Source organism: Antechinus flavipes, chromosome 1 (genome assembly GCF_016432865.1).
Source record: "Antechinus flavipes isolate AdamAnt ecotype Samford, QLD, Australia chromosome 1, AdamAnt_v2, whole genome shotgun sequence".
In the NCBI taxonomy this organism is placed as follows: Eukaryota; Metazoa; Chordata; class Mammalia; order Dasyuromorphia; family Dasyuridae; genus Antechinus; species Antechinus flavipes.
Window position 1 is genome coordinate 194425991 of NC_067398.1, and position 15355 is coordinate 194441345.

Below are 15355 nucleotides of genomic sequence, written 5' to 3' on the forward strand. Positions count from 1 at the left end.
TGCTTCTGCAGTAATTGTGCTTCATGCCTGGAATACTTTGCTTTTTCCAAGTCAGCCTCTTGGCCTCTTAGTTTCCTTCAGGATTCAGTTTAAATCTTACCTTCTGCAAGAGGTCCTTGGTCCTCACCTTCCCTCAGGCAGAGCCTGTTATCTTAGATTACTTTCCATTTACTTTGTATATATCTCGTATATTTCTAGTTACTCACATGTCTTCCCCATTACAAATGCCAATTCTTTGAGGGAAGGGGATGTTTTTACCTTTCTCTGTAGTCAAAGTTTAACACGGACACACAGTAGGCACTTAATAAATAAATGCTTGTTTATTGATAGCAAAAATTGGGTCGAGGGGAGTTAAAAGTCGGTTTTGAAACATTTATTTTTCTAAACAATAGATGGCAGTAACGAATTTATTTATTTATTTATTTTTGGGTATCTCTCGCAGTTTTTCTCTCGGGGAGGAGCTCAGATCTGAGCAAGAGCAATCTTTTAGCAAAGCTGGGTCAGAAAAAGCTTACTTGGCCAGATGTGCGAGGAAGGCGGGACTCTGAACTGACCAATCACAACCTTGGGGAGCAGGGGTGGGTTTCTGTTTTAATAGCTTCCTTCGGTAAAAGACTCAATTGTGTGCTCGTTATGCTTCCTTTAACCTTTTCTCTTTCTCGGCAAATCGTTCTAGGAAGGAGGAAGATCTTAAGATACTGCCACAAACCTGCTGCCTTTATGTCTACTTTACTGATCAATCAGCCTCAATATTCCTGGTTGAAAGATCTGGGACTCAAAGAAGAAAATGAAGGCGTGTATAATGGGACTTGGGGTGGAAGAGGAGAGGTAAGCGTGGAGCTCATGGAAATCTGATCTTAGCTGGTCCGGAAGCCATAACTCTTCTATTTTGCAAAAATCATTGCCCTTTTAGGTTGCATTATAAATAGCATTTTAATTTTTGTTAATGTTTTAAACAATAATTTAATGATTATACTTTTAAAACCCCTTTAAATGTTAGATTCTTGAATCCAGAGAAGGAAATGCAAATATTTATTTAAAGTTAGTGCAAACTCAAGTTACTTTGCAGTGGTATGTTGGGCAATACTTTTACTTGGGGAAATAACACTTTGCACTATAGAGAATTTTTATGTCTCCTTTCTGAAGTGCTTAACGCTAATTTTCCCCCAGTTTAGTGATTCTCAAATGTTAAAAAAAAAAAAAAAAAGACGGAAGTGGGAGGGTAGTTATCACCTTTTTAAAGGGATTATCTGTAAGGTTGCAAAATTTTCCTGAGTTGTAGCAGCTATAGTGAGCACCTGGGTTCAAAATTCTATTCTGTTGCTTAAAAGCTATTTTGGCCCTGGGCATGTAACGATTTACCAAGGACTTAAGTTTTCTTCTCTATAAAATGATGAGGTTAGTCTAGATGATGCCTCTTGCATAATTAAGATTAAATATTAAAAGGGAAAGTAAGAGGCATGTTGAGAGCATGTGTATTTGAAAAGTGAACTTTTAAAAGCCAGGTACTGTATTTGAAACCCATCAGAAAAAAATGATCAATGCTTTCAATAAACAATGGCAGATAAGTTCGGGAAAATTTTGTTGGTCTCTTTCTCTTCCCCTTTTTATAACATACTCTAAAAGACTTTTTTTTTTTTTTTTAAAAGGTTGTTACAAGCTACTGCCCAGCTAACAATGAGCCTATAGCAAGGGTCCGCCAGGTAAGTGTGCTATTATTTTGTACTTTTTTTTTGGGGGGGGGGTGTCTGAACTTATGTAGAGCATGTAGTAATTAATAATGAAAATGCCTAAAGTTGGGAATGGTACTTTTTAAAATTTGGCATTTATTAAGAACTATAAATGTTGTCTTTTACTGGGCAAAAAAGAGATACTAGATATTCCAAAGGATGTAAACAAAGAATAAGTATTTTAATTAAGCCCCAGAGAACATAAAAGCTAGAGAAAGTATTTATTATGAAACAAATATATTTGGAGAAGATTGGGATGGAAAGAGATTTGAAACAAGTGGTTCTTATTTAATGTTGAAAAATGCAATAAAATGGAAAAAATTGAAGCAAAATTAATCTCATACTTTTGTTTCTGTTAAACAAATTGAATAAGATGTGACTTGCTTTAATAGAAAGAAAATAAACATTATTAAGCATTACTCTTACAAATATTTTCTTATTCAGGTCTTACAACAATCCTGAGAGGTACAATTAATGAAACTGAGTTAGACAAACTTTAAATTATATTTCTATATGTATAGAAGAATTGCATATATATGTTTAACATATTGGATTATTTGCTATGTTGGGGAGGGGTTTGGGAAGGGAAGGAAGGGAGAAAAATTAGGAACACAAGGTTTTGCAAAAGTAAATGTTGAAAACTAGCTTTGCATAAATTTTGAAAATAAAACTAGTATTGAAAAATTATATTTCTAGAGTCACACAGCTAAGTGTGTGTCTAAGACCACATTTGCATATTCTGCTGCACTCCCTAGCTACCTTTAGGCAACTAAAAAATAAAACAGTTCTGTACATGTCAGCATAAATGACATTTTTGAAATATTGACAAATGTAAAAACTATATCCTAAATATGTAAAAACTCTAAAAAATTTGTAAAGGTAACTAAAATAGCTAAATGCTAAAAATATATGTGAATGTCAATTTTCAAATGGTAAAATGCAAATTGTTCACAATAACTTTGAGAATTTGCCAACCTTATATTACTTTATATTGATTAATGTAAATTAAGTAATTGAGGTATTCATTGGTAAAATTGTAAAATCTTCCTGGAGAGCAATTCACAACACAGTAAAAGTTATAAAACTTATCTTACTCTTAGTAACACAGTAATTCCATCATTGGAAATATGCACAAATTGTACTAAGAAAAATAGGACAGAGTTTTAAAAAAAATTTCTTAGCTGTAATTGCAAAAAACTGAAATTAACTGGCACAAGAAGAGGGAGTGGTTAAATTGTGGTAATGATAATAGTAATAATAATAATAGCTAGCATTTATGCTTTAAGCATTTAGCTTTAAGATTTACAAAGTGCCTTACATATACTCACATACTCATACATGTATATATATTATCTTATTTGATAAAATAATGTAACAATCTGAATCATTGCTTTGGATTCTGATCTTTTTGATCTTTGGTTCCCTTTATACTTTTTAAAATTACTGGGGGTCTCCCAAAGAACTTTTATTTCTATTTACTGATAATTGCTCTAATAGAACTTTAAAAAGTACTTTTGACATTCATAACATCTCTCACATATGCCCCCTTCACTCTAATACTATCATTAGCTTGGTGCATGACCTGATCACTTCATGCCTGGACTGTTAAAATAACATGCTAGTTGACTTCCTTATCACAAATCATTCTCCAGTCCATCTTCTACTCAGTTGTCAAAATGATCTTCCTAAAGCACAGATTTGATACTTACCTTCAATAAACTCCATTGGAGCCCCCCCTTATCATTTCTAACACCAAATAAAATCTTATTTTTGGTGTTCAGAACCCTTTATAACCTGACCATTCTTATCTTTCCAACTTTCTTGTGTCTCCCAGGTAATTCTATGTTCCTGTGACTCTGGGTTCCTTATGATTTCTTGTACAAAATACTCCATCCCCAACTTTGGGAATTTTTACTGAATGCTTCATCTCTTTTTCTTTCTTTCCTCATCTCTGCTGCCTGACTTTCCTGTCCTCCTTCAGAACCCAGCTAAAATTTCACCTTCTACAGGAAGCCTTGTCCAATCTCCCTTAATTTTAATGCTTTCCATTTGTTGATTATTTCCAGTTTATCATGTATATAGATTGTCTGTACATAATTGTTTGCAACTTTTCCCCCCATTTGACTATGAGTTCCTTTAGAACAGGAGGTATCTTTTGTCTTTTTTTTTTTTTTGCAACCTTTGTATCTATGAATTAGCACCATGACTGAAACATAATAAGCATTGTTAGTCAATAAACCCCCTGAAAGGGTCTGGGAGAACAATAGAGGGTCTCTGAAATGTATTTTTTTTTTTTTTGAAATGTGTTAAAGCAAGTAAGACCAACTATTGTGAGGAATATGAAAAAATGAGGAAATACTTAAAATTATTTTTAAAGCTGGAAAAAAAAGCAAAATTAAAGTACTTACCAAGTACAACCTCATAACAGAAAAAGTGAATAGGAATGGACAATTTTGAGAAATGACTCAAGAGTAATGAAATTTCATGTATTGGAATTCATTTATTTGATTGTAAAAAATTGTAAAGCAAATTAGATAATAGTGATATTTAAATTTGTAATAAGTTAATAAAAAAAGAAAAGAAATGAGGTTTTTTTTTTTGGCTGTAATCTGATGTGAAGACTTCCCTAATATCCTTCCCATCTTCCAGCTAAAAATGAACTTTTCTATTCTTTTCTTTTTTTCTTTTTCTTTTTTGTTGAGACAATTGGGGTTAAGTGACTTGCCCAGGATCACACAGCTAGGAAGTGTTAAGTGTCTGAGGCCAGATGTTAACTCAGGTCCTCCTGACTTCAGGGCTGGTATTGAACTTTTTCTTTAAAATTAAATACTCTATGTGTCTGCTATGTGTTTACCATGTGTGTTAGTATTTTTCATTTCATCTATATATTTTTTGGATATTTCCTTTAATACTTTAATATAATAGACACCAAATAAATGTTTGTTAAATGAATTTTATTTAATAAATAGTATGAGATAGTCTCTTCTTTTGATAGTCCATGTAAGAACTAGATATATTAGTGAGCACTTGGTTATATTCTATGAATATAATTGTATAATACATACACACACACACATACACACACACACAACATATAATTGTGATTTGGTTTATTTTGGACAAGGAAAGTGGATTAAGACTACGTATGGGGAAATGGAAATTATTTAAAAAAACACGATAATTTCAGTATATCTTTTGGGGTTTATAAAATTGCTTGTTCTGCAGAGATGGGGAATATTACCTAAAACATCCTATATGAGAATACAGCATGTAGAAAATATATGTATGTAAAATACATCCGTATTCTCATCTTTTTAAGATTTTAGGTAGTGTTACACTCAAACACACACACAATACACATATATATGTATATATAAAACTATATCTGTATAGTCTGAGTGGTTATTGGTAACCTTTCCTTTTGCTTTTCTTCCTGTTTATTCTCTTCCCCCATTATTCCTTGTATAAGGCTAACCTGGCAGACTATGAAGAAACATTAAAGAAAGCCAAAGAAGCTTGGAAAATATGGGCAGATGTAAGTAATTTTACTCAATTAACAATTCATTTGCTTCTACCTTTATTTTTGGAATGTATTGTGGGGGCAAAGTAGGAGGGCTAGTGAAATGTTCAAATAAATGAGATTAGGAATTTTGACAACCAGTGATTAAAAAGCCTCTATGTTGGTGTGATGCTATCTTAAATTAATTTCAGAGGAAATGAAATATATCTTTCTAGATAGGGAAGAATCCCAGATTTACTTCTAAAGATGTTGTTAAGCTGCCTAACCCTATCTGCTCTGCCCTGGTGAATCATCTGACTAGAATGTGGCCCAAGGCAAGTATTTATTAATGTTCTTGATAGCACTTGGAGGCTGCTTTGCTGGCCCAAACAAGTTGACTTTTTCAAAGGGAGATGTTGCATGATATGATAGAAGAAGCACTGTCTATAAGTAGCTGAAGATTTGAGTTCACATTCTGCCTTTGGTGTTTACTATCTTTGTGATCTTTGCAAGTCACAATCTTCCTGGGTTTTACTTTCCTATCTTTAAAATAGTTTAGATGGCTTCTCTCAGACTTCTTCCAGTACTAGACTTGATGCCATGATCTTATGGCATAAGAAATATTAAAAAAAAAGGTGAGACTCTGAAATAATTGATATTTTACATATCTTTTGTTTTCTGCTCCCAAGAAATAGTTTGTATCCCCTTTATCAGACTAGAGAATCTTGTAAGAGAAAGTGTCTGGGGGGAAGATTGGTCAGATGCTGGAGAGATTCTACTGTTAATAAAAAAAAATAAGATGTAAGAACAGTTATAATGTATGAAAATTTTGTACTAAAATCTTTTTTTTTTTTTTTTTTGCTTATATAAAGCTTTACTTAGGGTACATATGTAGCCCAGAAAAAAGAATATTACCTTATTTGATAAGGTACTTGGCCTTACCTTTGCATGCCCTCTCCTCCAAAAATTACCTATGTAATCATTGCTAAATTGTAAATATTTAGCCTAGAGATCAAGAAACTTATAGAGACATACTTGGTAGTTCTGTTTAAATATTTCTAGATTTTTTTATGTGGAAGAAGGACTATTTTTTCTGTGAAGACAGATTGAGTAACAGTGTGTTGAAATTACAAAGATTAAAATTTGGGATCATTTTCAGGATAATGTTTTCCTAAAGTGTTATAGGCTCCCTTCATTGTAAGGTGGGTGATATTATATAGCAAATGTCCCCTCACAAGAGGTGTTCAGAAAAAAGCTGAATATCTGGTGTATTTTAGAAAAAATACTCATTCAGAAATAGTTGAATTAAAGGTCACCGGGTTTAGGATGTTCTTGGACTTAGAGCTAAAAGGATCTTACAAGTCTAGTAAAATTCTTTCATTTTATAGACCAGGAAACTGAGCTAGTCTGTGACTTTCCTAAGGTTACACAGACTTACACAGTAAGTAGAATTTGAATCTAGGTCTAGGTATTCTTTTCTTATCACTACTGGGGTCCTTTCAGAATCTTTGGTTTCTGCTTCTGCTCTAAGAATAATGACTGATAGCTAAAGTTATATTTTCACCATCTTGCTTCATTGTGTAGCTACCACGTCCATTACCATTTCTTTTAACTGTTAAATAGATGGGAAATGGTGGTTGGAAAATGTGACAATTTGGAAAAGGAAGTAGACAAAACACAAAAGTAAAGTAATTCTTTAGTAGCTTTGATATTATGATAAAAATTAAATTTTCATTTTTAACATGTTGATTCTGCCTAGCCAAGGATAATAAATATTTTTCTTTCAATTTAGATCTGCCTATATTTCCAAAAAGTGTTTTGTGGATTGACTCTTTTTTTTTTTTTTTTTTTTACTCTAAACAAAATGTATATTTGCCATTATGTAAATAAGGCTTCAAATGTATTTTAAGTTGATGAATATTTTGATAGCACAATTCTTAATTACTTGTAAAACAGTACTGGAACTCTACACAGATTGTGATCAACCATATAAAAAGTTTTTTCTCCTGACAGTAGGGGTAGAGAATGGTTAGCATTCCTTTGAAAAGCTTTCAAATCAGTGATGCTTTGGATTTTACTGTCATAACAGTAATTTCATCTTGAAAATACATAAGGAACAGATTAAAATTAATGAATGAATGAATACATAAATTGTCAAAGAGTATGATCATGAAATTTTCATAGAAATCCAAACTAAAGCCACGTGAAAAATGTTGCAAATCACTAACTAAAATTATGCTGCTCAATTCTAAGTGCTTTTGTCTTTTAAATTGATCAGTGGAGTTTCATTCTTTACTTAGATTCCAGCCCCTAAACGAGGAGAAATAGTAAGACAAATTGGTGAAGCCTTGCGACAGAAGATCCAGATTTTAGGAAACTTGGTAAGATATTTTAAAAGTAAATGTGCCTTTAAAAAAAATCCAACAACTAACTTACAACTGCTCTGTGTTCTTATTTTATGGAAGATTGATTTTGAAAGTTGATTCTACAGAAATAAAACTTGATTTTTTACCTATTTATACACACTATAAATAAGAAAAAGGGCATTTAAGTTGGAACATTCTAGAACTTTTTGTAGTACTTATTAATACAAGATGTTAATATTCTGTTTTGAATTTCATTAAAGATAATTTTAAAAAACTGAAAAACTGCATCTACCTCATTAAAAGACTTTGTTATTTTAAAACAATTCAGTAGCATGAATCTAGAAGAAATCAGAAGTTCATTTAATGATTTTTTTTTTTTTTTGCCTTTCAGACTTCTCGTCTTATATGTTGCACTTCTATATTTATTATCTATTATTTTATCTTATGGTTATCTGTGTGTATATATATATATCTTCTCCTTACTAGATTGTATGGCTCATGAGAGTAGAAACTAGATCCTGACATTTATTTATAAGTAGTAGACCTTAACATGTATATCCCTCTAATCCCTAGTGCTATACTTTCCACATAATAAGTGCATAATAATTGTTTGGTAAGCTTTCATTAGTCTTGTTTTTCAAATCTTTGATTAAGTCTTGCAATAATGTTTCTTAATCTTACCTTTCTTGTTTGTCTTTTTTTACTTCATAATGTCTTTTTTCTAGGTGCTTTTTTTTTTTTTCATGCTTACTTAAGAAGTTTGAAAGATTCATTCATGTTTAAATATTTTTTAAATTGGTATATAAAATTTTTTATTTTCAGGTATCTTTAGAGATGGGAAAAATCTTAGTGGAAGGTGTTGGAGAAGTTCAGGAGTATGTGGATATCTGTGATTATGCTGTTGGCTTATCGCGAATGATTGGAGGACCCATTTTGCCTTCAGAAAGTAAGCAAGTAAAAAAATTTGTGGTGAAATCTGCTAATTACAATTATACATCTTTCTAGTAAAATCTGCAGGTTACCAAATAAATTGAAGGAAGGTACAGAGTAACCAAAAATTTTCTAGATACATCATATTTGAATGTATAATTAATCTGCTTGTTGAAAAGGATGGAGAAAACTCATCATCTGTAGTTGATATATGCTTGACCATGTATTTATCAGTTGTATTCTGTTACTTAATAGTTAATTAATTTTCTTCTTTTAAGAACATATTTATTTAAAAGTTTTGATCTGGAAAATTAGAAAGTACATCTTCTGTTGATATGATGTCCCACCAAAAAGCAAATAATTTAGACTATTACCTCTAGAATTTTAAGAAAATACCTGGTTAGCAGAAAGATTTTTATTTTTTTCCAGTCAAAAAATGTTGACTTTGTGTTAGGCAGAAGGGATACAACAATGAAACAATTTCTGCTTTCAAGAAGGTTGCATTCTATTGGGAAGACATGTACATATTATGTATATAGAATAAATACAAGGTCGTATTAAAGAAAATTTTTTTAATACTTTTATTTTTCATTTTAAACATCTGAGAAACAATTATATCTTCTACGAATATAAGTATTGTTTTCCTTGGAATGAGAAATGCTAATTCGCTCATGTTCTAACATGGCATCTGATATAACACATTTTTGAAACCACGTTTATTTGAATCTTTAATAGACCATAATTCATATTTTTTTGTATGAAATAGTTTAGATTAGTAAATTTTTATCTACAAGAAAAGTAGTCATTTAAAATCTTTCAGAAAAGCTCCTGAAGAATCATCCCCCTAAAATAATTCTTTTTTTGACCATTCCCTTCAAAAGCTCTCCCTTAACTGGCTGTCCCTTTCTCAGAGTTATCAGAGACTTCCTCTCACTTATCAGTACTTTAATCATTTAGGAAAAGGGGAAAGAGTGTACTGTTTTTAGATGGATCACTACTCTGATGCTTTCAGAGGAAAGCAATGGTCTAAAGTAAAGAGAAGATATTTCTTGGTCTATGTCTGATTACCACTTGTTATTTTACTTAGATGTTAGCTTTTCTTCCAGAACTTTTATAACTTTCCTAAAAGAAAGAAATTAGATCTAAGAAAAAGGATAGGGACATTGTTTCCTGAGTTTAAGTACTCATAAGATTTCCTTCATTATTTAGATTGCAGAAATATTTCTTTTTTTTTAAGTTTGCTAAGTCTTTAAAAAATATTTTAATGTTTTTATTTTCTTTAGTTACATGTAAAACAATTTTAAAAATTTTGTTTTTTAAATTTGAATTCCAAATTCTCTCCCTTCCTTCTCATACCCTGTCCCCTGATTGAGAAGGCCCATATGAAGTTATTTCTTAATATTTCACTTAATCTAAAAAAATAGTATTATGCTTCCACAATAGTAAGGGAGGTTAGTAGAGGGAATATTGCAAATCTTTTTTTTTTTTTTTTTTTTTTTTTTAAAGAACAGTGGTTTTCAATTTGGGGCCAATCAACATTATTTAAAGTTTTTAAATAATATATCCAGTTGCCATTAATGCCCTCCAATCTTTTTTTCTTAGGAAAGTTATAAAAGGACTGGAAGGAAAACTAAACCCTAAGAAAATGAATTACGGGTGGTAACCAGCAACCTTTCTTATGAATTTTATTTTGTGCCTCTACAGAGACCTCTAACAAGAGGTCTAAAAGCTTCACTATATTTCCAAAGGAGGCAATGACACAGAAAAGTAAAAAACCCCTGCATTCAAAGGTCTTTAACTGAGTCTTGAAAGTAAAGTATTCTATGAAGTTAGAAATGAGGAGGGAATTCTATGCATGAGGGTGGTCTCTGTGTTCAGAGGTGATGAATTCTGTTAATCTGTGTGTAAAAGAGAGAGAACATGATTAAGCATATTTAATGATGAGAAATAAAAATTAAGACATTTGTAGCAATAATCAGTATTAAAGGGTCCTATTGTTTGACTATAGCCATCTACTTCTTTTTCTTAGAATGCAAAATGACTTCTCATAAAATGAGAAGCTTTGTCTCTGAATGATTTGCCAAATTGGCTTGTCAGTTTATTGGCATTCCACATCAATGCCCCATAATAAGTGCTTTATATTTATTTGCTGATTGATTTGATTATCACTGCCAATCCAGCTCTTACTAATCCCATCCAAAAACCTCTAAAGGAATCTTTCTCTCTCTCTCCCCCCTTGTGTATGTATATGTTTCTGTATGTGTGAAGCATAATGAATCAAACAAAGATAAAGTAAATTGTATTTCTTCTCATTCAGGACCTGGTCATGCCCTTATTGAACAGTGGAATCCTTTGGGCTTAGTTGGAATCATCACTGCATTCAATTTCCCAGTGGCTGTGTATGGTTGGAATAATGCTATTGCTCTGATCTGTGGGAATGTCTGCCTTTGGTAAGACACACAGTTTCTTTTTCCTTTTTTTTTTTTTAACAATTTCAAATATGCAACTTATAACATTGCTTTTCATGCAGATTTGTACTTCACTTTGTTTATATTTATAAATTTAAGCATTTTATTTTATTCATACTTGATTTCACCCCTACTGATTTCACCCCAAAATTCCTTTTTGTATTCCCTTTGAAATCTAGTATACTGTTAGTGCATCACATTTGGTATCACAGTTGTAAAGCTGTTTAGAGATCAATGTAAAAGGTAAGGTTTAACAAAAAAGCTTTACCTTTATTAATCCTGAAAAAGGCGGCCTAGAACACCAACTACCAACCTATATGCTTATTGTCCAGTTTCTATAAAATCTCTGATATTCATCTATACACAAATCAAGGACAACTTCTTTGATTAGTAGAAAAGAGGTAGGCTCTGTAAGCGGTATTCAAAAGTCGAAAACATTCTTGAATATTAGATAACACATTTACCATTTGGTAGTTTTAAAAGATGTAGAGAATATAAAATACCACTGTGTCTGCTATTTGGTGCTCTCAAGGCACTTGATGGCAGAGTGCTAGGAAGCACTATAGCTGAGCTTCCCCCCAACAGAACTTCAAACAGCTCTAGAACCTGTTTCAGAATGAATCCTGATAGGGAATTCCAAAAAGAGCCACTATGAATCTTTTATCTGGCCCCACTCAGCATGGAGAATCAGACAGAGAAGTCTGTAGACACTGGGGATGGATTCTGGCCAGGAGAATATGTGCAAGCACTCCAGTGCTTAGGAACAGGCTGTGTATCAGGGCAAGAGGAAAGCCTAGATTCATACTGGGTACCCCTTTACACATACCTGGGCACTGCTGTAGGGACAGGTGTGAACTGGTACCCTGGTTGAGAACTACTCTGTGCCATGTAACAGATCTTAGGTGGATTGAGAAAAGTAACTAGTGCTTTATATTTATTTGCTGGTTGATTTGATTATCACTGCCAATCCAGCTCTTACTAATCCTTACTAATAATTAGTGTCTAGTGGTAGAAGCCCTAGGAAGTATACCAAGAAAGGAGAAAGTTCAGAAGCCAGTAGTGGCAGTGTGGCTTAGACTCCAGCTACCCTAAGTGCAATGCAATTTCATTTCTAGTATCTAACTCAAGTTATAGAGGAATAATCAGGGCAAGAATTCTAGACCATAGGGAAATCTCTAATTCTGATACTCCTGAAACTAAAGAACTTTAATCTTAGTCTAGCAGCAGCCTATTCTTGCTCAGATCTGAATATAGTTTTGGAACTTTCAGAGTTTAGATTAAGGCAGCAGTAATCAGACCATTCTGGAAGCATTGAAAGCTTGCTGGTCTACAGAATGAGGTGTCCCTGAGATCCTGGAAATAATACAAGTAAGAAATATTAATAGAACTGGCCTAGACCTTCTCTTCAGAAATGAAAAGAGCTTAGACCTACACATCAAGTCTGAAGTCAGAAAATAGGCTGGAAAAATGAGCAAAGAGAAAGAATTGCAACATAAAAGAATTATTATGGTGTCAAGGAAGCTCAAGATACATAATCAGATGAGAAGGACTCCAAAACAAATACAAGCAAAGTCTCAGAGAAAAACACTTTATCTTCCCAAAGGAAACCTCCAAATTAAAACTCCTAGGTACATTATATATATCTCAAAATCCAGAACTTCCAAGTCAAAGACAAAATACTGCAAAGAGTGAAAAAGAATTAATGATTTAGCAGCCACCCTATAAAGGAATGGAGTATTTGTACAATATTATAGAAGGCAAAGTATATGGAATTTTTATCAAAAAAAACTTAGCCAGCAAAACTGAATCTTATTAATTTTTTCCTAACTCCCTTTTTGCTTCCTCTCCAATTGCATTCTTCTCCACTCTTCCCTGGCCCTGTGTAAATGAACTTCCTTTATAACCAATGAGGCTAGGGTTCATCTCCCCACATTCAAATGTAAGCACTTTATTCTTTTTTAGCCCTTTATCACTCTTGTTTACCTTTTATATTCCTCTTCATTGTTATGTCCAACTTAATCTTTTTATCAGGACTTGTTGGAATCCTTATTAATTTTAATAAAATAGAAGGCTTCTAAGCAGTCCTTGTTGGGGTTTCAAATGTTGGGTTCTTGTTCTTCTTTAAAATATTATAAAAGTTCTCTCTGGGTGCCTTCCCTGGAATCAGGATTCTGTCGGCCCCACGTTGGGCGCCAAAATGTGGTGATCTAGTTCAGATGGATCTGAATCGGTCCCTGTTCGGGCGCCAAAATGTGGTGAGCTTTTTCTTCTCAAAACACAGCCAGGTGATAAAAGTTCAGATCTTTTATTATCTCCAATATAGCCCGGTTAGCTTAGAGGCCTATCTCTCTGCTTGGTTCCAAGAGCTCTTGCCACTTTGTCCTTTGCTTCTGCCTCTGCTTTCTTCAACCTCCAGAGCCAGCACCGCTCTTCATGTCATTCCGGTGAAATCTCGACTTGTAGCTTCTTCCTCTGAAGAACTTCCTTGACAGTTAGGAAAAAAATTATCTTACATAATCATTGTATGCAAATAGAAAGCTATATTAAAAAGAGGATGTATCTCATCTAAACAAGTCAAAGGAGGGAAAAGGGGGAATTATAGGGAGGGTAGTTTAAAGAGAAATTAGTCTAAGCAAAACAAACTAAAGAGATATAATATCTGTGACTTTTTGAAGTGACAAAGAATGGGAATTTTAAGGGGTGACCATTAATTTGGGAATAAATTCATTATGATATACAAATGTTATGTAATACTATTAAGTTGGAGTCTTAAAACATAGTAACTACCCATGATTCAAAGTGACAACTTATGAAACATAATCTTGGTCTTCTGAGAATTGAAGGAGTCAATTTCTTTTTTTGGACATGGCAGCTGTGGAAAATCATTTTGATTGATAACATTTATAGTGGATTTTGTTTTTCTTGTGGAGAGAGGGCTCAGATGGGAGAACATGAAGGCTAATTTTGGTTGATTAAAATGTTTTTCAAAAAAGTGGTTGGTTGTTATCCTTCATTCTCAAAAAAGACCAAAATAACATCACTGTTAAAGTTGTTAGAGTGTGTCTTACTGTGGCTGATCAGATGAATACAAGCTTGGAATGCTGTGTTACACATTGGACACAGATGTCCCTATGAACATTTGGGATGGCTTCTCTAATTTTGTGCATCTTGCATTTTTTCTGAGCTAATTCACTTCTCCTTTGGTAGTAGATCTTCTCTGATGAGAGCACATCATGTGAGGTGATCCTGTGCCAGTGTCTCCCATGTTATACAGAAAGAAAGAAAAGGCTCTAGCCTTGGTAGAGCAGAACTCTACCTTAAAGACTCACTTTTGATAAGAAAGCATCTATAACATCAATGATTCAAAATTCCTTGAAGTCATAATGAAAAAAATAACCCTGTTCAGTGGCCCTCTGATCATAAATTTAAAATGAAGCATCAAAGGGATGCATGCTTTTCATAGGTTTTCGTTACTGATACAGCATGACAAAGTGGATAGGGCAGTGGAGGAAGTGTATCAGGGCAAGAGGAAGTCCTAGATTCATACTGAGTACCCCTTTACACATACCTGGGTGTTCCTAGGCAAGTCACTTAACTCTAGGTGTCAGGAGAGCTTGGGCTTGATCTTAGTGCTTTTTCTAGGTCTAAGTCTTAAGTTGCTTTGAAGGACCTCTAATAAAGATCTTAAATCAAAAAAGGATTTCCTATGCATGGTGATATGTTCCAAATGGTCCTGTGTGCAGTTGTGATTGTACTGGTTACATAAACCATTCAGAGCCTCTTGGAATAGATTTACATTTATAAGAGGTTGGCCTAGACCTAATTAAAATCTAATCAGGTAGTAGCCTAAAAGAATGAGCAAAGAAAGAAAGAATTACACCATTAAGCGCAGTTATGGTGACAGGAATGTCAAATCACAAACAAAAAGAATGATACTAAAACATCTATAAACAAATCTACAATAAAAACTGTTTGGAAATGGGCTTAATCAAAATTTCTGGAAGAGAAGAAATGAGTTTTTTTTTTTTTTTAAAGAAAAAGTTAAATAATTTTAAAAAAATTAGTGCAAAGAAAAAAATTATAAAAGAAAGAAAAGTTATGTAAAGAAGAATTCAAAAGGGATGCTTGACACGAGGTGCCAAAGAGGTCACATAACCATGATTCCTAATTACTATTTATGAAATGTCAACTATCTTCTAAATGAAAATTCAAGGGATCAGAATGAAACAAATTCTTTTTGCACATGGCAAATGTGGAAAATTGTTTTGAGCGATAACTTATTATACAATAACAATATTGTAAAAACAAAGTGTTGAAAGACCTAGGAACTTAGATTGGAGCACTGATCAACCATAGTTCTGG

At 33.0% G+C, this 15355-nt stretch overlaps 1 protein-coding gene across 1 annotated transcript in view; it reads left to right on the top strand.

The window, feature by feature from the left end:
* The first annotated feature begins 600 nt into the window (after nt 1-600).
* ALDH7A1 (aldehyde dehydrogenase 7 family member A1) overlaps nt 601-15355 on the top strand; it is a 34246-nt gene continuing 19491 nt past the window's right edge. The window contains exons 1-6 of the mRNA XM_051994660.1: nt 601-828; nt 1650-1703; nt 5200-5265; nt 7530-7610; nt 8418-8541; nt 10843-10975. Of these exons, the coding sequence (XP_051850620.1) occupies nt 634-828; nt 1650-1703; nt 5200-5265; nt 7530-7610; nt 8418-8541; nt 10843-10975 (653 nt within the window). The 5' untranslated portion in view covers nt 601-633. The remainder of the gene's footprint in view (nt 829-1649; nt 1704-5199; nt 5266-7529; nt 7611-8417; nt 8542-10842; nt 10976-15355) is intronic.